The 21,798-nt window shown below is 56.6% G+C and overlaps 2 protein-coding genes across 2 annotated transcripts in view; one reads left to right on the top strand and one right to left on the bottom strand.

Annotated features, from left to right (window-relative positions):
* P2RX2 (purinergic receptor P2X 2) overlaps positions 1–8,764 on the top strand; it is a 57,837-nt gene extending 49,073 nt beyond the window's left edge. Inside the window, exons 3-12 of the mRNA XM_075012571.1 lie at positions 1,504–1,575; positions 2,304–2,379; positions 2,503–2,599; positions 3,350–3,430; positions 4,077–4,215; positions 4,994–5,124; positions 5,254–5,344; positions 5,774–5,839; positions 5,914–5,991; positions 6,616–8,764. Of these exons, the coding sequence (XP_074868672.1) occupies positions 1,504–1,575; positions 2,304–2,379; positions 2,503–2,599; positions 3,350–3,430; positions 4,077–4,215; positions 4,994–5,124; positions 5,254–5,344; positions 5,774–5,839; positions 5,914–5,991; positions 6,616–6,711 (927 nt within the window). The 3' untranslated portion in view covers positions 6,712–8,764. The remainder of the gene's footprint in view (positions 1–1,503; positions 1,576–2,303; positions 2,380–2,502; positions 2,600–3,349; positions 3,431–4,076; positions 4,216–4,993; positions 5,125–5,253; positions 5,345–5,773; positions 5,840–5,913; positions 5,992–6,615) is intronic.
* Positions 8,765–12,954: 4,190 nt separating this feature from the next.
* Positions 12,955–21,798, bottom strand: part of POLE (DNA polymerase epsilon, catalytic subunit) — a 45,280-nt gene continuing 36,436 nt past the window's right edge. Inside the window, exons 36-49 of the mRNA XM_075012281.1 lie at positions 21,600–21,776; positions 20,950–21,173; positions 20,562–20,782; positions 18,400–18,604; positions 17,865–18,038; positions 16,971–17,096; positions 16,208–16,328; positions 15,900–16,059; positions 15,343–15,474; positions 15,013–15,206; positions 14,367–14,567; positions 14,156–14,281; positions 13,740–13,829; positions 12,955–13,520 (exon numbers count right to left, since the gene is read on the bottom strand). Of these exons, the coding sequence (XP_074868382.1) occupies positions 13,410–13,520; positions 13,740–13,829; positions 14,156–14,281; positions 14,367–14,567; positions 15,013–15,206; positions 15,343–15,474; positions 15,900–16,059; positions 16,208–16,328; positions 16,971–17,096; positions 17,865–18,038; positions 18,400–18,604; positions 20,562–20,782; positions 20,950–21,173; positions 21,600–21,776 (2,262 nt within the window). The 3' untranslated portion in view covers positions 12,955–13,409. The remainder of the gene's footprint in view (positions 13,521–13,739; positions 13,830–14,155; positions 14,282–14,366; positions 14,568–15,012; positions 15,207–15,342; positions 15,475–15,899; positions 16,060–16,207; positions 16,329–16,970; positions 17,097–17,864; positions 18,039–18,399; positions 18,605–20,561; positions 20,783–20,949; positions 21,174–21,599; positions 21,777–21,798) is intronic.

Here is a 21,798-nt window from a genome sequence, read left to right as displayed (position 1 = left end):
AGATGCTGCCCCCCCACCCTCCAGCAAGGCCATGACACTGCTCCCCTCACTGCTCCTCCCTCACAGGGCTCTGACATTGTCCGTCCCTCCCCCACCCAGCCACTGCAAGGCCTTGACACTACCCCATCCCCCTGCAAGGCTCTGACACTGTTCCCCCCACACACACACAAGGCTGTGGAGCTGCCCCTCCCCTCCCAGGCCTTGACACTGTCCCTCCCTCCACAAGGCTCTGACTCTGCTGTCGTCATCTCCCTCCCACCCCCAGCTTCCCCTTGCAAGGCTGTGGCCCTGCCCCTCCCCTCAGAAACAGACAGACAGTGAGTGCCCAGGCCAATGGGGCAGGGCTGCTCTGGGCCTCTCACTAATGCTGGCTGTGCTGATACAGCGGCTCACCTGCATGCAACCAGCTCCCCCTGGACCCACTCAGCACTGAACTGAGGCTGAGATGCTGCCCTCCCAGCAAGGGGGGCAAGCAACCCCTCATTGCTCCGCTAGGGTCCCCACTGAGATGTGGGAGGTGTGGGCAACAGGGCTGGGGCTGGGTGTGCTGGCCCATTTCCACAGAATCATGATGCCTGAGTCGGGGGGGAACCCTGAGTGTGGCTGGCCAGAGTCCAGTGAGGGCTGCCTTTGCACAGCTGGGCTTGCTCCTTGGGGCCCCACCCAGTGCCTGCTGCAGGCAGGATTGTCCTGGTCCCTGTGGTGACCAGGATTCTTCACCTGGCCCATGCAGGCTGCTGGGTGCACATGGACCTAAGCTCCTCTATATCCACCCAGAGCACAAAACCCTAGCTCTGGAACCTTGAAAGGTCATTGAGACCACTCCCTGCATGCCCAACATGACTGGGATCCAGTGAGATGCTGAGGGTCTTGTTCCTGCTGCCTGGCCCAGGATGGAGCCTGTCTCCCTTGTCCCTGCACAAGAGGGGTTTGCCAGCTCAGCCTGCCTGGCCTGTCTCTGGGGGAACAGGCCCTATGCAGCTGGCAGTGACCACAGGGGAAGTGAACTCTCTGCAAGTGCAAGAGCTGCACTGGGAGCCATGGGCAGTGCCAAGGCACCTGGTGCAGAGCTGATCCCCATGTGCACACTGATATGGCTGGTCCCCCCTTGGGCACCTGAGACATGCACCTTGCAAACATTGCCCCTGGCCAGATGCCAGGCCTTTTAACCTCAACTGTGAGCAACGCTTAGGCCTACACAATTGTCAGGGAACAGGGACTCCCTCAGCAAGGCAGTGGTGAAGGGAATGGCCCAAGGTGAGGGATTAGGAGCCCACAGCCCTTTGCAATGTGGGAAGACAGCTGGTTGCAGTGTTGCTGGCTGAGGCTGACGAGGTGGACACCCTTCAGTGCCACAGGGCTTTTGCCAGCCATCTCTCTCATTCCACATCCATCAGAGCAGCCCCGTGCAGGCAGGGGGGGAACTGGGACAGGGCTGCGTCAGCGCTTCCTGGAAAAACACGTCTCTCTCTCTCTCTCTCCCCTGCTGCGTCGGCACCACAGGGTGGCAGTGTGTTCAGCATCATCACCCGGGTGGAAGTCACCCACTCCCAGACTCTAGAGACCTGCCCTGAGGTGAGCAAGGCAGATGTGTTTGTGTATGTGTGGGGTGGAACAAGGCACAACCTGGGGTGGGAGATGGAGGCAGGGGGTTGGCTGGCTGGAGAAGGAGGAAGGAGGCTAGGTATGGAGGAGTGGGGGTTGTTTGGAACTGGCTCAAGGAAGCCTCAGGCCCCTGTATTTCATGGACAGCACTGTGGGTGCACCTAATGTAGACAAGGACTCTGGAGCCCTGCCTGCAGGGCAACAGCACAGCTAGGACTGCTGCCTGCCTGGACAGCTGGCTGCAAGTGCCTGGAGCCTCCAGGCTGGGGAATTGACAACAAGCAGGAGCACAGAGGCTGCTGTGGTGCCCGCACCTGCATCGATGCCAGTGGAAGGTAAGGGGAGCTGTGGTGTGTCTTGGAGCCCTGGCTCAGAGTTTGCCATGCCCAGTGGGGACTGGGGGAGACCCCAGCCTCTCTGGTTCTCTCTGCCCATGCATCCTGCTTGGCTTGCACCCCCATTTCTGTGCCTGGGTCTGGGATGATCACCCTCAGCTCCCTGCTGTGGGTCCCTGTGTGAGGAACGTCCTAGGCTGCAGCAGGTGGCTGAGGGATGATGGAGGGCCGATGTACATGGAGGTAGCAGGGAGGGCAGGGGTGCAGGTGAGAGAATGGCATGGTTGGACCCCTCCTCCTCCAGCTCTACCCCTTTGCTTCCCTCTCCCCATGACACCTGTTTCTCCGTCTCTGTCCCTGCAGAGCCTGGAGGCTCCTCATGCTGCCTGCAGCTTTGACAGTGACTGTGTGGCAGGGCACATGGACATGCTTGGGAATGGTGAGTGGGTGTGGGCCAGGGCCAGCTGAAGACTGGCATTCACCTGTTACAGGACAACAGGAGGGCAGGACTTATTGCCCCCAGGGCTGCACTCTCAGCCCATCTGTCTGTCTGTCCCCACAGGAGAGAGGACGGGGCGCTGTGTCCCCTATTACAGTGGGCCAGGGAAGACCTGCGAGGTATCTGCCTGGTGTCCTGTGGAAGATGGACAAACAGTCAGGTAGAAAGAGAACTGCTGAAGCATGGGGAGGGGAGGGGAGGGGCAGGCCAGCCTTAGCAATACTGGTGCCTTGCGCAGCTCAGCAGCTGCGCCTGTTGTTGGGGGTGCAGGCAAGTGGGGGAAGATGGCGAGGCCCAGGGGTGGAAACTGCTGCCAGACAGGGAGGCTCAGGGGAGTAGGTGGGAGGAAGCTCACAGAGCTGCCCAGTGCTGCCTGGGGAGAGGAGGCTGGGTGCAGTCTGTGGCGGTCTGGCCAGGGGATGCGGGGTAGCCACAGGAGCTCATATGCAGCACCCAGCTGGCTGGGGCACCACAATATTTGAGGCAGTTTGTTGCCCCACATGGCTGCATAATTTGTATATCAGTATGGACAGCCCCAGGTGGGAGGACCTGCCCCATGAGCCCATTGGTTCTTTTCCTGTCCTGCGATCCCTCCTACCGAACCCAAGTGCCCAGCTCTGGTGGCAGGCCCTGGGCACAGCCAAGAGGGAGCTGGAGCTGGGCAGGGAGGGGGTGCTGCTACAATGGGGGAAGCAGAACCCCCCCATCTTAGCAGGGATGGGTTAGGAAATGGGGAGTCAGCAGATGGTGAGGCCCAGCACTCTCATGGTGAAAAGACTCCCACATGCTCTGGGGCGAGGGAACAGGGGCCAGCACTTTGGGGGCGGGGAACGAAGCCCAGGGCTTTGAGGTGAGGACACCGTCCCGCCCCCACCCTCCGCCCGCTGACGCTTTTTTCTGCCCTGGCCAGTGAGTCCCTGGGGAAGACGGCTGCACACATCACCATCCTGATCAAGAACAACATCCACTTCCCCCGCTTCAAGTTTTCCAAGTATGGCCCAGTCCAGGAGGAGTGACCAGCGAGTGGCCAAGCCCCCTGCCCCCCACCCACCCAACTGCCCCCTTGGGGCAGCGTAACAGGCCAGTCAGGAACAAAGTGTGGCTGGGGGAGGGCGAGCACTGGCAAATGGACAGCGGGGAAGGAGTTGCCTGCGGGGGCTGTTCTGAGTGGGGTAGAAGTGGTGGTTGTGCCTGCTGGGCACAACCAGTAGGTGAAGTGGCAGGAGTTTGGGCACTGAAGTCAAGCCCCTGGGAGCCAGGCCTGGCGCTGCCAGTGCACTGCAGCTCAGCACACGATGTGTGTCAATGTGTACATGGCAGTGTTTGTGTGCACACATGGGTTTGCAGTGGGCATGTCCATGGGGTGTGTGTGTGTACGCACCTACCTGGGAGTATGTGCATGTGCATGGGTGTATACCTGCATGTTTGCACAGGTGTGTGTGTGCACGCGCGCGCACCTGCCTGGGAGTATGTGCATGGGTGTATGGCTGTGTACCTGCAAGTTTGCACAGGTGTGTTTGTGCACGTGCACATGCACGTGCATGCTTCTGTAAATAGGGCATTGGGCGGCTGTGTGGTGTTTTCCCCCCCATCCACTGGGGCGTGGCGATTCAGCAGCTCCCGGTGTGTCTCTCCAGAGGGAATATGAAGGGTGATAAGAATGGTTACCTGAGAGACTGCACCTTCAATGAGACCACAGACCTGTACTGCCCCATCTTCCGCCTGGCCTCCATTGTGGAGCAGGCAGGGGAGAACTTCACTACGCTGGCTGAACAGGTAGGTTGTGCGGGGACACTGCGGGGAGGGGGCTTATCTGGCAATAGTGGACAGAGTCTGACCAAGCATATGTGTGTGTGAGAGAGACCCTTGCCTAGTGAGGGGAACAGGGTCTGGCCCAGTCTGTGAGGAAGGGGAACCCTTGCTGGACATTGGGGGACCCTCACCCAGCAATAGAGGATGGGCTCTGGCTTGGTGTGTATATGGTGGGGGGCCCTCACCTGATGATGGGGGGACAGGCTCTGGCATGATGTGTGTGTGTGGTTGTGGCGGGGGGCGGGGGGGTTACCGTCTGGCAATATGAGACAGGCTCTTGCCTGATGTGTGATGGGGACGACCCTTGCCTGGTGATTGGGGGCGGGGCGGGGGGAACAGGCTCTGACCGAGTCTGCGGGGAGAAGGGACACGCACTTGGTGATGGGGAACAGGTTCTGGCCAGGTATGTGGGGAGATGGGACCCTTGCCTAATGATAGGTTACAGTCCCTTCTGCCCTCTCCACCTCCTTCCCCCACGCCTGGCACCAGCTCGTCTGCCAGGTGCAGTGCTGAGCCGAGTGGGCTGATGAGACTCAGAGCCTGGGAAAGACAGCCCAGCTGCCCCCAGTGCTGGGTGCACCCTGCTGGTGAACTGGCCTGTCAGTGGGGAGATACTAGGAACAGAGAGGGGAGCACAGCGCTGCAGGGTAGGCTGGTGTGGGGCAAGAGGCCAGACGTCAGGACACCTGGCTGGGTCCTGCAAGTGCTGTGCTGGTCCTGCCCTCCTCTCTGTTTCCTGAAGGGCGGCATTATTGGGGTGATCATAAACTGGAACTGTAACCTCGACCTGCCAGACTCAGCCTGCAATCCCAGCTACTCCTTCCGCAGGCTGGACCCCAAGAGGGTTCAGGCATCTTCAGGCTACAACTACAGGTACCTGCCGCTCTCCCTGCTCCCCCCCGCCCCCGCCCTGCTCCAGGGCAGTGACCCCCTCCATGGCCCTGCTCTTGAGCCTAGCCACCCTGCGCTCACTGCCCCATCCCCGTTCTCTCTCCTGCAAAGGTTTGCCAAATATTACAACTGCAACGGGACGAACACACGGAGCCTGATCAAGGCCTATGGCATCCGCATTGACGTCATCGTGCATGGCCAGGTGGGAAGAGTGTCCTGCCTGGCACTGCCTTCCCCTGCACTGGGCCTGGCACTGCAGGATCCTGCTTGGCACTGCCCTCCTCTGCACTGGGCCTCACACTGCAGGATTCTGCCTGGCACTGCCCTCCCCTTCACTGGGCCTGGCACTGTGGGATCCTGCCTGGCACTGCCCTCCCCTGCACTGGGCCTGACATTGCAGGATCCTGCCTGGCACTGCCCTCCCCTGCACTGGGCCTGACATTGCAGGATCCTGCCTGGCACTGCCCTCCCCTGTGCAGGCCCTTGGCTGGTAAGGCCCTCACTCACTCTGGCTGACTCTGCAGGCACCCTGTGTTGCCAAGCTGGGCCAAGCCATTGACATTAACAAGCCCAGGTTGCAGGTGGCAGAGACTGTGACGAGGGGTGCTGACAGCTGTGTTCTGGTGCCTAGGCAGGGAGGTTCAGCCTGATCCCCACCATCATTAATCTGGCCACGGCACTGACCTCAGTGGGAATGGTGAGTATGTGCTCACTGTGCCCAGGACAGTTGGTGCTGGCTCCCTTGTGCACTCACCTGCTGTCTTTCCCCAGGGCTCCTTCCTCTGCGACTGGATCTTACTGACCTTCATGAACAAGAATGAAGCGTTCAGCACCCGAAAATTTGATCAGGTACTGGCCCAGCCCCTCACCATGACCATGCCCTGCTCCTGCCAGCATGCTCCTGCTCCTGGGCTGAGAGGTAGACACCATGACTCTCCTCCATTATCATGGAGAGGGGGCAGGCCACACCCATGTCATAGCCTGGCAGGGGCAAAACAGGGACTAGGACACAGACATAACAGCACCCTGCTCTCACCACTAGACCCACTGCCAACACTGTGACTGGGCATCTCCAGGCACCTCCACAAATTAAAGGCACTTTTGGAGTTATGCCCATGGAGAAAGCCCAGTAGAGCGCCTCCCTGTGTGGTGCTGAGAGCCTCCAGGGACCTCTGCTAGAAGGGGATGCAGAAGTGACAGTGCAGTAACAGCACAGGCCTCACTGGTCAGCCCTGGAGAAGAAACTTGTGAACCTGGCTTTGCATGGATCCTGGTGCCCTGTCCAGCTCAGCCCCCTTGTGTGCACTGCAGCTGCTGTGACACATCATATTTCTGCCCATCACAGGTCCACCACCCCTCCCACCCCGCCCGCCGACCCTGGGCTTCCCCCAGCTGCTCTCTGTGCCCCATGCCTGGTGTGGGCCCTTGGATTGAGCCCAGGCACTAACTGCCCCATCTTTCCTGTCTGGTCAGATGTCTAGGTGTGCAGCCAGGACCCCAGTGCCAGGCTCCAGTGGGAATGCTTGTCCCTCCTTGCCAGTTGACCCCCAGGGTCCCCACCAGCTCTGAGTGCCCTCTGCCTCCCACCTGCTGCTGTGGCTGGAGTGGAGCTTGAGGACCACTAGTTGGGACGTGCATGATCTGTGTGGGATTGCCTATTGCTGAATGGACCTACCTGGATCCTATATAGCCTGGAGGGGCAAGGGCCTGGAGACACCTCCATCCCCACCCGGCACAGTCCAGATTTCACGTTAGGGTAGCTGGCAGTGGTGACCCAGGGAGCTGGCCTGCCATACCTGCCTGCTTCTGTGTTGCTGTGTTACCAGCCACCTAGGCAACATTCTGCAGGAGGTGGTGTTCTGGGCCAGCCAGGGACCTGCACGCCCAGACAGGCTCAATGCTTCATGCAGGTTGACTCTGAGGTGGATTGAGGTTCTGGGAGCAGGGTGCCAGGATGCCCATGTGACTGAGGTGCGATTGGGGTTTGGGGGGGGCGCACTTGCTGGGTTCCTGGCATTACAGGTGTCTGTCTGGCTGCATGCATTGGGGGCCAGCTGGGGTGTCACATTACTCTGCCACTGCCCCTCTCATGTCATGGTAACAGAGAAGGGTACACCCTGCCCCAGCCAGGCCTGCCTTGGACTTCCCAGGGCCCTGCACCTTGCTGCCTACCCTCCACTCAAGCAGCCCTGGCTGGCCATGCAGAGGAAGCCCTTTGGCCCAGTAGGAATTCAGTGGTCGGGGAGTGACATGGCACAAAGAGCCTGGCATCTCCTGCTGTCTGTGCTGGCTGGCATGACACCAAGTTGCTGAGAGACTAGCCTGAGAACTGACATTTAATGGCACTAAGCTGAGGGTTGAGGTGAGAACACAGGCCGTGGGTCACCTCACAGTGTCTATTCCAGGCCCTGGGGCTCTCCTCATGGGGGCTGGATGTCTGGGACAGTGGTGTTGTCATGTATACAGAGCCCTCACCTAGCTCCCCCGCATGGTGCACTATAGGAAGTGGTGCAGTAGTACTGGCTGAGGAGGACATGCCAGCCCTAGCCTCTAAGGCTATGACAGCCATCTAGCAGCAATGCCATGATACTGCACTATGCCATGAGGGGACAGGTGTGTCGCTGTCAAAGGCCTGCATTCTATCAGTGAGAGGCACCAGCCAGAACAACAAAGTTCCCTGGTGTCCTGCAGCTGCGGTGGCGGGGCAGAGGTCAGGCCCCAGGGTGCCATTGGTTGATAGCAGGGTGTTACTGCAGCACAGGGGCATCGGTCTGCCTCTTGTGGCTCACTATTCTTTGCCCCCCACTGCACCACCAGCATCTCAGGGCCTCCTGTCACAGCTACCTTAGGGATGGCACCACGGGCCTGATCCAACCCAATGCCTCCTTTTCATGCGCCTGCCACCTGCTAAGTGCCTGGTCTGTTTCTAATTGACTTAGTGCAGAAGCTGGAAGGTAATTGAGTCAGAGTAAGTGTGTGTGGGGGGGGAGGGGAGTAGGATTTGTCTAAGCATAATCACATTTTCTGGCTCTTCTGCTCCACGGCAAATCCCCACACATTAGCAGCTTGCTCCTGTGACCTGTGGCTCCAGTCCCACTCAGAGAAGGAACAGGGCAGGGCAGCTGGGAAGCCACAAACCATTAGTACCCCAAGCCCAGGACTGGTTGCCAGCAACCTGGCTTCATGAGCAAAGTCTGGTTCCCTGAGTCTCCCGCAGGAACAACCAAGGGGAAAGGGTGGGGGATTCCTGAGTCCGTCTTGGCTAAGTTGCATGGGCTAGTCACAGTAGTCCATGAATGGCTTGAGGTGGAGATGAAAAGGCCACTGGAGCGGGAGGGAGTTGTTTCTGTTCTTAAGGTGATCCAGGGCCCCTCTCAACTGCCCCATTGGCTGAGGGGTGCTGTTATGGGAGGAGGAGGAGGACAAGGAAACAGGCCTTTGTTCCAAAGTGTCCAGGGTCAGGTCAGCTGCACCAGCCAAGGGCTTAGGAAAGGGGCTAAGAGAAATTGGGGCTGCTTGGGCCCTAGAATGGGCTATTTCAATCCATGAGGCAATGGCATTAGTACAGACCTAGTGCGCTGTAGCACACTCATGCCCAAGCTGTCAGGCTGTCACAGGCGGACGTAAGGGGCCATGCAGGACTCACTCTTTCAGCCCATTGCATAAATAAACCATACTGCAAAATTAGTGGATTGGATGTGAATCTTACTTTTAAAAACAAAAAGCGCTTTGCTTGTTAATACATCTTCACATGGGCATTTGCCTGCATTAGTTCCATTATGGAAATACAGGACACAACAGGGCATACCATGAGGGAGTGACAGATCCTGCAGCAACTCATGGATCAGCTTTCTTTAACAGAAGTTGCTTGACTCCACACCGTGCATTCTGCTGCCCATCTCTTGATGCTGCAAAGCCTGGTGCTGCAATCAGGGGTGGTGTGGTAGCACTATGTCTCTGTTATGGTATCTGGGTGCTGCCCTGCTCTGAAGAGCCCTCCTCAGCATTCAGGAAGATGCAGTGTAGTGTAGACACAAGGCCATGGGAATGTGCCCACATGTGCACAGGTTAGTTAGCAGGCACAGATTTTGCATCATGGCAAAGCCGCTGCCACACAAGGTGGACAAAACATGCGCACAGTGCAAATGTTGGGCAGGTAAATGCCCCTCCTGCTGCCATTTTACATCCCAGCTGGCTTCACCAGCTTGACTGCCCTATGACTGAGGTTCTGGCTGGCTCTACACTGCTTCCTGAAGATTTGTATTTAATTCCAGAAAACTCAAGGGCACTCCTGGAGGGCTGGCAAACCTCTGAGTCTCATCATGGAGCTGGTACCCCGATCTGCCTGCAGGCATCACTGCAGCTCAGACGGGCATGTGTACTTGCAGCATGGGGTTTCCAGCCTTCGGGTGGGGCTGCAACGCTCCTTGGAGAAGCTGCCTCTGGCCGCTCCCGGGAAAGCCACACAGCTGCAGCAACATATGGCTGGTGCAGTCCTTGGTCCAGGCAGCAGCTAGCATCTCTGCTTCTCTCTACCACTGCCCCCACCACATGCCACCAGATGCTTCAGGCTGTGCCAAACATGGCGAGCCTTTCCAAGGCCCAGATGCTGCTCTGAGTTCTAAGTACAGACACCACCACCCACAATGGCTCCTTGGCTCTCTTGCTGCCCCACTACCATGCCTGGGGCCAGGGAGCAACCAGCCATCATCTGGGGCAAGCCAAAGATCAGTGTGAGGCATTCTTGCTGCAGTGGGAGGCTACAAGTGTGGACACCCCCTGGCCCCCCCCCAAAGCCTGGGAGCCCTGAGACACTTTATTGCTGGCCTAGAGGAAGTGGCCAGGTCCCCAGCCATAGAGCATCACCATGGCAACATGAGCCAGACTTTCTCCATGCCCATCCCCTGGCTGCCACATGTCCAGCCCCATTGCTGCTGACAGCACTGGTCTCCTCCAGCGGCATCTGATAGCTACCAGCAGTGTGTGGCATGGAACTGATTCCAGCTGCCTGGCTGGTTGGCTAGTTTTGCCCTGGAAGAGGAGCTAGGAGCACCTGTGTAACTTATTCTCTTCCCAGGCCCAGCCCCCATAGACCTGCTGAAAGTGCTGCTTCTCAGAAAGAATGGACAGCTTCTGCTAGCTGGATTCCCAACACAGCAGGTCCATCAGGGTCAGGTTTCTCTGTACAGTGCAGCCAGCTCCCATTCCAGTTCCTGCAGCAGGAGGTCAGGCATTGCAACCATGCTGGTTGTGCATCTATCTGGCCTTTACAAAGAGCACTAATTCCTTGTCCTACAGGTGCAGACAGCACAGGGACCACACATACAGGTTTTCAGTGACAGGCCCAGTGTTAGCCTGGTTTAGGATCTGCTTGAAGACAACCTGTCCTCCAGCATGGCTGGGATCTGCCTTGGCACAGATCAGGGGGATGGGGATTCATTCTGTACCAGTGGGAGGTCCAGTGCTTGCAAGTGTATTGAATGTTTCACACAAATCCAAGACCAGAAGGGCTCCCTGGCACAGGGGAAAAGAGTGTACACCCTGTTTGTTGATACAGAACAAGAGATCCTGCCTAGCACTGCCTGCTCCTGCAGTGGGCCTGGCACTGCCCTCTCCTGCACTGCACCTGTTTGTTGATACAGAATATTGTTGTATTGACTGATAAGTGTCCCATTAGGTATGTGTAGAAGGGTCAGGCATGCTAAGGTGCACCACTCTGAGCTCTGACATTGTAGGGTCAGATAGTAGATTTTGCTTTGTTTAGGAAAATACCCAGGTTGTTCAAAGTGGCTGGGCTAGATCTAACTCAAGCTTCTAATTAATCAGCCAGTTGCTGAGGTATGAGAACATCTGTACTGGTGCCTGTGTAAGAAACCACCAACTTCCATGCACTTGATGAAGACTTTAGGTGCTGCTGATGTGCTGAACGGACAGACTGTTAATTGATAGTGGTTTTGTTCACCATAAACCTGAGATACTTCCTGTAGGGCACAGTTATTGCAATATGAAAATATGCATCCTTTAAGGCAAGGGCAGCATACCAGTCTGCTGGCTTCAGTGAGGAATGATGAAGGCTAAAGAGACCATGTGGAACTTGTATTCAAAAACTTGTTGAAGTTATCACAGGCCAAATATGTGTCTAAGTCTACCTTTAGCTCTTGGCATTAGGAAATATCAGGAATAAAAGCCTTCGTACCCCTCCACTCTTGAGGAATCACCTTTATTGCCCCTAGAGATAGATGTGATTTCACCTCCTGGATGAGGAGTTGCTCCTAAAAAGCACTGAAGAGGGATGGGGAAGAGACCAATGGTACAGAGATACAGAATTGGAATATTCCCTCTTTACATGGTGCATCCATCTGGGCAAGGTGATACAGGAACACTAAAAAGGAGACAGGATGAGAAGGTAAGGTGGGTTAGATCACACTGGGCATCTGGTGTGCTCTCCTCAACTGCACCTTTAAAAGGCCTCTGTAGCCTGAAGCAGGCTTAGACTGGCTACAGCCCCGGCCTGAGGATTGGTGCTGTAATTTCCTCCTACTCCTCTGAGGGCCATCCTGGTGGCTCTGTGGTTGTACATTAAAATATTTCTGTTGTGTGGTGGCAGTCTATAGGCCCCAAGTATTTTGAGTGGCTTGTGAGTCAGGTTATGGAACCTCATGTCCTTTCAGAGAAAAGAGCCTTGCCCTCAAATGGAAGGTCCTGAATTATCTGTGGCACCTGATGGAGTAGCCCTGAGACCAGAAGCCCCTTCTCCTGGTTACCCAATAGCCATGACTCTAGTGACGGCATCAGCATAGTTGAACACGGCCCGCAGCAAAGCCCAGAAGACTAGCTCTCTCTCCTGCAGCAAGGCAGGGAACTTCACTCAGGAGTCTGAATGGAGAAGTTGTGAGAATTTGGGAATTGCTGAATTCAGGTGGTGTAATCGCTCCTACCTCTAGCTCCTTTTTCTTTTGAGGCACTAGTGAGTGGGACAAGTGCCTGCTTTTTGCCAAGCCTTCAGAGGGGCCGCGTTGAGTTGCTGCTCCGTCATCAAGAGCTCTAGGGTCAAGCTCACAGCGCATCTTACAGCAACCCACTGGGTGGCCCTCTTCTCAGCATTATGGAAACAAGAAGTGTGGATTGCTCTTTGGCATGCACTTTACACAGACCATGCAGCTTTTAAACCCCAAGGGGTGTGGCATGCCATGGCTCCAGGGAGTCAGAATGGGAGGTGTGGACTCTGAATAATGTTAGATGCTAACTACTAAAATGACAATAAACATTGGAATCAAACACACATGCAAAGCCAGGGCTACAGAAGTCCCAACCTACTATCACTTGAGGGTAAGAAGGAACTGAGGGGTTGGCAAATCTCAATATTGGGCACCATGAAAGTGCAACTCTAGGGGCACCCAGTCTGACAGATGCTGCTATGGGAAAAATGATGGAGCCACTGTGCACTGCACACACCCGATTAGAATGGACATGAACAAGCACCTGAACAGCCATGTGCACAGGACTGGGCTCTCCTTACTTGCCAGAAACCCCGATGGCCCCTGTGCCCACCATCTCTGCTCCCTTCAGTACCAGGACTTCAGTCCACCACAGGATGAACTGACCCTGCCCCTGATTTTCTCCAGTGTACTGCCAGGCCAAGTGGGTCGGGGTAAGGCTGACCATACCTCTGGGCTGAGGGATGGGAGTGGATGCTGGCTGGGTGAAACAGGACTCATTTCCCACGTGCTCCCTGCCCACAGGGGTACATGCTGCACAGCACATGCTGCCCCCCACTCACCTCCAACCACTAGGGCACTTGTTAGAGGAACTGTTTATTCACAGCATTATAAAAAAATCTCAATAAAAATTATTAATCCCCAAAGGGTGAGGCCCAGGCTTTCCCCACACCAGTCAGCAGCCTGCACCCAAGGACGTGGATGGTCAGAAAGGAGATCCACAGAGAGTAGGGGCTATGCCAGGCCCCAGGTGTCACTCCCACTGCTCTTCTACAACAGCAGCCAGGAAGAGCCTGCATTCAATCAGTAGTGTGCCAGCTCAAGAACAGCACCAACAGCTATAATGTCTTTACAGCCTCCATTGCTAGGAACAGCTGAGCTGGCACCTTGGCCTCAAAGCTCCAGGGGCTTGAGCTGCAGCAGGAGAGCCAAGGTGCATGGTAGTTGGGTGCCAGCCACCAGTGGTAACAGCTGGTGATGCATAGCCCAGAGCACCCCCACTCCCAGGGCCCAGGACAGCAGGGCATCGGGAAAGAGGCTGTTCTGTCATCACTGGAGCAGGGGGTTCATCTGCAGCAGCCATTCGATGGTCTCTAGCAGGTGGGACATGCTGTAGTGCTGGGCAATGCTGCGGAAGATGTTGATCTGCTCCACAAAGGCCTGCGAGGCAAAGGAAGCAGTCAGGGGAAAGGTGGACCAGGCTACAATTCAGAGCAGGAGGCAGTGCAATGTGGTGTGGACAGGGAGTGAAGGCACAAGGCAGCACATGAGCAGCCACAGAGCAGGAGAGGCTGGGCCAGGATGGGGGTTTGAAGGACTTGGTCTCCATTTCCCAGGTGGGCACAGTGGGGCTTAGGGGTCTGTGGGGGCAGTGTGTACCTTGGTTGGAATCATCAGGGTGAAGTTGCTGGCACAGCTGCAGTAGATGGGCATGTGTGTCTCCTTCACGCCTTTGCACTTCATGCACACCTAGGAGCAGAGGAGCTTCATTGAAGTCAGGGACACAAGGCCATCTAGGCCTGGGATTGGGCCCAGTCCCTCTGCAGCAGGCTTGCTTTGGCATAGGCCCTGCAGAGGGGTGGTGTGAGTCTCTGAGGCTGAAACCAGCCCTCCTGAACAGTCACAGCTAAGGACTGAGCCCCTGTGCCTTGAGCAGATGCTCTGTTCCCCCAACTGCTGTGTAGAGAGCAGCCCCACACCCAGGCCCCTGGGTAGTCGAGCCCTGGGTGATGTGGAGAACAGCTGGACAGCAGCAACAGTGAAGGCCTTGCTGAGACAGCCCTTCCCCTCCTCACCAGGTCCTGCAGTGTGAAGGCCATCAGTTTCTTCTGCAGGGCCTCCACCAGGGACATTTCGATGCAGCTGTGGTCGTACTCCATCTGGCAGTTGGAGCACACCCAGCTGGGTGGCATGGCACTATCCTGTGGGCAGAGACCAGGTGAGAATGAGTAGGCACTTGCTGGAGTTCAGTGTGGGAGCCCAGCAAGCCCCCATGGCAGTTTGTACCTGGAAGGGGCCAGGATCTTTGCAGAGATCGAGGTCCCTGCAGAAGTTGCAGTTGTGGCAGATGACCTCAGACAGAACGTATGAGCGGCAGGGATCCCGGAACTGGGCCTCTTCTGAGAACTCGCCTACATCCACCAGACGCAGCAGGTCCCGCTTCAGCTTGTTCACCTGGTTGGTTATGTTGGCATCCAGCGAAAGCACCTGCCGGAGGAGAAAGCTGCCTGAGCTTGCTGCAGCACATGGGTGTCTGCTGCAATGAGGGATCTGTGCCTCTTACAGGGCTGCAGCAATGCAACATGGCCCTCATGGAAAAGCGGTCATCCAGCATCCTGCTGGCACTGCAGACACTGCCCTGCAGGGTAGAGGAGGGGAGTCCTGGGGAAGAGAGGGTAACTGACTGCAGTAGCAGGGGAGGGGTATATGCTTCCTGGGGGACCTTGCAGACTGGAGCTCTAATCCAGGTCCTTCCACTCACTGCAGCAAGTGAGCGGCAAAGGCAGGCTACAGATTAGAGCAAGGCTGCCAAGGGATTTCCTCAGCCTGGCGGGATCACTGGCTGGGGAAGAACCCCAAGTGGAAGGGGAAGGAGACAACCCCATGACCCTGCAGGCCCAGGGCTTGGCTACACAGCAAGTGCACAGCCCACCTTACAGACGTAGTTGATAAACTCCAGTGCCGGGTTGTTGAGTGGCAGGTAGCAGCCAGGCAGAGCTGGGAACATGTCTGAGGGCAGTGTGACATGGCGGGAGCCAGTCACCTTCTTCTGGATCTTCTGGGTGATGGTAAAGAAGCTCTGCGTGAGCTCATTAGAGACATAGTCCTGTGAGAAGGTGATGACCCCTGGGTGGGAAAGGAACAAGACACCCTGAGTCAGACTGCTGCATTACGGAGCCAGCTTACCACTTGAAGCAGGGCAGCAGCCAGGCACCAGCTTCTGGCAGACCACTGCCCCCAGGGCAAAGGGAAGAGAACTTACCAGGCAAGGTGCCTGCCTCGCCCACAGACTCCTGGGAGGTCTGGCTGCTGGCTCTCCTCCTGACGGGGGTGCTCCCAGGATCGCTGCGCTGCATCTCCTCCTTCATGCTGTGGTATACAGCAACAATGTAGGCTGGGAAGTAGGGGGCAGAAGCAAGGCTTCAACCAGAATTCTGGTACAGCACCACCCGATGGGTGGTCAAAAGAGGATACCCAACGAACACGTACCACCCTATCCCAGGGGAGCCCGTCAGGTGGGCTAACCACCCATAGGTACTTTCCAAGGGCTAGGTCTGTGAAGCAACCAGCACAACTAGGTCCAATTTGCCCTCCCAGTTGATCCCACAACACCCAGTCATCCTAATATCCAGCATCCATGGACCATAACTGAATGGGCAGATGGTAAGCCCCCACTGAAGAGCAGAGAGCAGGACCGAGTATCTCAAGGAACAGTAAGAGCCTGAACCTCGGTCCTGCAGAAGCACCTGCCCCAGGCAGGAGACAGCTGAGAATGCACAGAGAGGGAGCTCCTTGGAGCCCTGCAGGGGACGCACTCACCCGACACAATCATGAGGAAGTAGTTCTGGCAGGAGGCTGCCTGAGGCAGGTATTGCATGATGTTCCAGTTGTTCTCCAGTAAGTCCTCCATGCTGCCGTCCCCCTGCTCTTCCTCCTCTCTGCCTTCCTCAGTCTCTGCTTGCCTTTTACTGGTGTCCATCTAGAAAGGGCCAAATGTGGGGGAGTCACATGCTGATTCCTGGCCCATCTCCCCTCTTAAAGGGTAGCACACCCCACAGCCGGCAGCAGGGATCCATTCCTCTGTTCCGTGCCTCTCCAGTGTGCCTTGGTTTGCCTTAGGCTCTTACCTCCCCAGAGGGCACTCTGCCCTTAATGCCTCCATAGTTAGCCGGGTCCATCCAGAGCAGGAACTCCCAGCAGCGAGAGAAGGAAATGGTCAAGGAATGGAATAGCTCCTTAGAGTGAATGCTGGAAGGGAAGAGATGGCAGTCACCTAGTAACATATGGAGACTGCAGGCTATATCTCCTGGTCCCCACTTTGGAAAGAACCCTCCTTAGGGGCTTGAGAGAAGAGCAGTGGTGGGGGTTGTGTGTCACAGGAGAGTTGTACACCAAACAGGAGTGCCACCCCCTCACAGACTCCCATCAGGGAACAGGCCTGGCAGAAGATGACAGGAGTGTGGTCCTGCTCCAACCAGAGGTGTCTAAAGGTGCCACAGCTGCCCTGCAGAGGCTACAGGACTGGGGACGAAGGGGCACGATTGATCCGGGACTGAAGGCCAACACACTTCACTCATGTGGCTGCCTCCTACACTGAGCAGCCCCCAGAGAGCCCCAATACTCTAACGGCTCAGATGCAGCCAGCTGTGGCCTGCCGAGAGCCAGCCAGTTTGGGGTGTGTAGCTGGCTCTGGGGATGCTCAACAGCCTGGGTTAGCAGGAGTTAGATTCGTTGGTGCAGTAAGAGTGAGAATTTGAGATTTCGTGAGACGTTATACGCCCACCTTGCTCTTTAGCGTCCTGGCATAGCTGGGTATGTCTAGCTCTCAAAGCCATGAAACTGCCTTATGCTCAGAGCTACAGCCCGGCTCTCCCAGGGCACCCACCACACCTGCTGATGATGTACTCCACATAGGCAATGGCGTCCTCAACATGCCTCTTCTTGGTGCAGAGGATGATGCGGTTGAAGTTGGCATAAACCACTGAAGAGCCAAGACGCTTGAACTCAGCCACCAGCCTGGGAGGAGGAGGGGGAGGTGACATGTGAGGGAGGTGCTGCCTGCCCAGAGCATGCGCAGACTGAGCAGTCGCAGGAGGAGACTGAGGGCTGAGTCCTCATCTGAAGGGACCCCCTGGCTTCCCAGGAAGGGTGCAGGGTACAGGAGGCCTGGCTGAGGTATGGCTAGTCCAGCTGGCTAGGTGCATGCACTGAGCTTTGGAGGGCAGGGCAATGCCACAACCGCCCCATGAAGGTGCTGCCCTCACCTGGTGCTCTTGTCTTGTTGTGTTTGACAAGAGCAAGCCCCAGGGCACTCTGCCACCCCAGCCCAGCCCCCCTGAACCTCCCAGCCTCGATTGCCTGCTCTGGGCAGGGAAGGGTCACAGTGCACTGCAGAGGGAGGGTGCCCAGACTGGTGCACGTAAGCAGAATCTTCCAGCTCTTCACCTCACAACCATTTGCTCAAGGGGCTACATGAACTGGTTAAGTTTGGGAGCTGCAGAGCCCAGCAAAGGTCCCCCTTGTTGACAACGTTAGCGATGCCACCTAGTGATGCTGAACCTGGGATGTAGTCCCTTGGCACAACAGAGGCTGGCAACATCTGCCTAGCCAGCTCTCCCCATTGAATCAGTGCAGGAGAACAGCATGTGGGTAACAGATTCACTGTGGGGCCTGCCCTATCCAAAAGCATCTAGAGCTCCTCCTGTTTGCTCACACTGCTGTGCAGCCCCCCAACACCATGGTCTTCAGCATCCCCCACTCTCCCCAGGCCCTGCCCTCACGCACTGCAGGAAGAGCTTCTTCATCATGTTGTGCAATGTGCGGTGTAGCGCCGGGTCGTGCAGCAGCGAGGCCGGTGACTGGAGCCAGCGGTAGAAGTGGATCACCTGATTGTCGGCATAGATGTTGCGGTACTGTGTGATCTCCTTCACCCAGCCCACCACCATGCTCTTCAGGATCCTGCCAGGAGAGCAGAACTCAGCCCGACACTCAGCCAGGGACTGATGCCCACCAAATGCTGCCAGAGAAACCCAGAGAGTCCAACCCCATATTAATAGCTCAAGGGGAAGCACTCTGGTATCCATGCCTCCCCGACACAGCCAAGGCCAAATCTCTAGGTCCCCTCCTGCCAACACCTGCAGGGCTGGGGGCGTGGAGGGAGGTCATCTCCTGCCCCACAAGCCATGCTTGTGGCTACCCTCAGCCATGGCCTTTGAATAGCTGCTGCAAAATACCTACTGGGCATACAACGCATCCTAGTCCCTAGCAGGCTGAGGGTCTGAGGAGTCCCTTTGCAGAGCTCCCAGCCGCATAGCCACACCTGAAAGCATTGGAGCAGAGGGCAGTCTCATCATAGCTGGCTGGGATGTTGGTGGCCTGGTTCCCTGTAACCATGTCCTCGAGAGATGCCTGCTGGATCACATCGAAGCTGATGCTCATGCTGGAGGCTCCTTCCATGTCATTGATGTGATGGGACTGCAGGATGGTGTTCACCGGCAGGCTCTGGATGTCCAGCTCCAGGCACACTGAATACAAACAGCCTGTCAGAAGGAGGGATAGCACCCTGCACCAAGCAGGCCAAGCCTAGACAGAGCAGTAATGTCATCCTGCAGTGAGACTCTGCCCATCTCTCAAGGGTGTCCCCCCAGGTTTGACAGATTGTGGAGGGATTGCTGTGGCCAGCACATCTGGGCTGGAATGCTAGAGGTCAGCTGTGGCCTTACAGAGCACAGCAAAACTAGCAAGCTGCATGGATGAACCAAATCTAACTCTAGCTGCTGAAGGACACAGGAACATAACCCACTGCCCAGACCTAAACCCAGCTGAGTGAACTCCCAGATCTCACGGCTGTGAAGCACCTGTACACTTGTCACACATGATCCAGATCTTGGCTGTGCACAGCCCTAGCGATGGTACACCCAGCAGCCCCAGCGCTACAATGGAGTCACGACAAAGCTGATATTGGTGTCCTGTTGCCTCCCCCCGTCAGGGAGAGGAGCCAGTCTGCTGCTGTGTGCAGGGCTTGGCCAGCCCCATCCCCATAGCCTCAGGAGGTGACTTTTCAAGGAAGTCAAATCCCAAATGGCACACAGAGAAATCTCCTGATGCTGGGATCACTGCAATCTGCTGAGGGAGGGGAGCCCAAATCCCAGTATGGGAGCCTCACGCATAGGCGAGATAGGGAAATCCCAGCTGTGGCTGGATCAGTGCCCAAGCAGTTCCCAGGCAAGTCACTCACCAGTTGCTCTGCACAATGATTAAGGAGGGTGAAGCTCTCAGCTCAGCACCAGCATATCACCCTGCTCCCAAGGCTCAAAGGCATCAATGCCCAAGAATAGCACTGCTCACTGGCCAGCCTCACCACCACTGAGAGGGCTGCCTGACTGGCTCCAGCTGGTGTGGCCTGACCATAGAAGGGAATCCCATATCCAACAGCCTGCATGAGGCCCCAGGATTGGACAGTCCAGGGAACTAGCATAGAAACTCCTCAATCTTATTTTAAGACAGTGAAAGGCCCCAAAGCCTCAGCCCCAGCAAGTCCCCATGGCCAGCCAGCAGTGCTGCATCAGCCATTAGTAGAGGGGAAGGTGACCAGCACTGCCAGTGTAAAAACATAAACCTGCTGGCTGTGCTTCACCCATCAGCCACCATGGCAACATCACATGGAGTCCTGGTATGTTAACAGCTGTGGGCAAAATCCAGGCCCTATTGAAGTCAATGGTTCAACACAATCAACTCCTGCAAGGTATCACCCTGTATGGAACTACATACAATGCAACTGTCACACAGTACAGCTACCCTGGGCGGCCTTGTACGCCAGCCTTTTGGAGTGGGGGCAGGAGCCAGTTATCTAAAGCAGTGCCCTGAACAATTTCAAACCCTTTGATGAGGCAGGAAAGTGCCTGGGTTCAGATAAGGACAGTAGCAGGCTGAGCAGTCATTAGCTGCCACAAGTATGTACTATGTCCTGCCATTGAAAGAGGGAACCAGGAGGCTGTTCAACATTACTCAGTCTTTGTTTTGTCTAGTTCTGAATGTTTCATCCTAATAGGCTCACTTTCTGAAGACAACCAGGGGCAATCCTGGGGGTGTTGGACCCACAATCCCCTCCTTCAGTTTTACCACCACCTGCAGCTCCCGGTTTTTCTGTCTCCAGAGATTATACCATCTTACACTGCCAGAGGGGCTCTTGGTTTCCAAGGAACATCCTCCCTGGGCACATCTGCACACTCATCCATTGCCACACCTGTGTCCACTGGGGGTTCTGACACATGGCTGTGGCAGGCTGGGGTTGAGGGGGTGGGAGGGGAGAAGGAAGGAAGGGGTATCACACTTTCACTAGCATACCTCTGCCCATATCACTTGTCACCACAAACCACCCTCAGCATGAGCTCACCCAGCTCCTGGCTCAGCCAAGAGGCTGGCAGCCCAGAGTGGGCTGGTGGCGGGGTGATGCACTCAGGCTGGCTGCCAGCCCCTCACCAGTGGAGTAGCAGCCTGGGTTGTTGATCTCCACTGAGGCTCTGTCGTCAAACTCCATGACCAGGCGGTTGTCATCAGCCTCCTTGCCTCCAAGGTCTGGCCGGGCGGTGGGCGAGAGCCACAGCAGATGGTTGTGGCGGCGCAGGTGGCGGGAGAAGAAGATGTCAGAGCCAAAGGTGGAGATGTCATCAGGGAGATTCCCAATGGGGATGTGATAGTATCTGGTGCGGGAAAGGCAGGGCTCAGCCCAAGTCCAAAAGGGGCTGACCACAGACACTTGTCTGTCCCATTTCAGGGGCCCAGAGCAGAGCCAGCCACAGCTGCTACCGTTGGACCAGGCACCCTCACCAACCCATGCTGCACCCACACACCCAGCCTAATCCACAACCTGCTCATCTCGAAGGCCTGTGACAGGCACATGTCCAGGTTGAGGTAGTGGCGGATCATGCGGCGGGCAGCATGGCGCTGCCAGTCCAGGACAGCATAACTGATGTCATCAGTGACCCGTACGGGAACCAAGGGGAACTCTTCGAAGATGGGAATCCCACTCGCCAGCTGCTTCACATCCCAGTTGGACTGGACAGCAATCAGTGTGGGACCCCTTCGCTCATCCTGTAACCAGAGGAGGAGAGTTGAGCAGGCAACAGCTGCACTGGGGATTAGGGGTACAGAGGCCTCTGTCTGGTTGGAGAAATTGACACTAGGACCAGCAAGGGCCATGGCTGACCACATCTGCCCACAAAATGGGTCAGAGCATCCTGCAGAGCTGCTGGGCCTCAGTGCCTTCTGAGGCTCCACATGCACCTCTTCATCATGGGAGATGACCACCTGTGAGCAGAACCTGTGCAGATGTACCTCATGGAACAGTCAGTGGACCTAGCTGCAAGGCTGGCCCTGCACTGGGGCAAGGCTGCAAAAGGCTAGGATGATGGCTAGTCAGTGCTGCAGGCACTCATCCAGCATCTGGGGTGGACACCAAGCGCCAGGGTGCCTGCCAGTCTGCTGCCTCACTGCATGTCTCATGCACTTGGCTCTTACCTTGTAACCCAGTAGCAGACGCTGGATGGCCCTGGAAACTGTTTTGAGGTCAGTCTCAGCTCGCACCTCAAAGGAGTGCTTCTTGGGAGGGAGCAGCTCCTCACCTGTCTTCTCCAGCATGGCGCTGCGCTCTGCTGAGTACAGGTTGGCCAGGTTTGGCATTTGGTTACTGCGCACCTGTGCCAAGAGCAGAGCAGGG

This window comes from Carettochelys insculpta, chromosome 18 (genome assembly GCF_033958435.1).
Source record: "Carettochelys insculpta isolate YL-2023 chromosome 18, ASM3395843v1, whole genome shotgun sequence".
NCBI lineage: Eukaryota > Metazoa > Chordata > Testudines > Carettochelyidae > Carettochelys > Carettochelys insculpta.
This window is presented reverse-complemented; position numbering and strand designations above follow the sequence as displayed.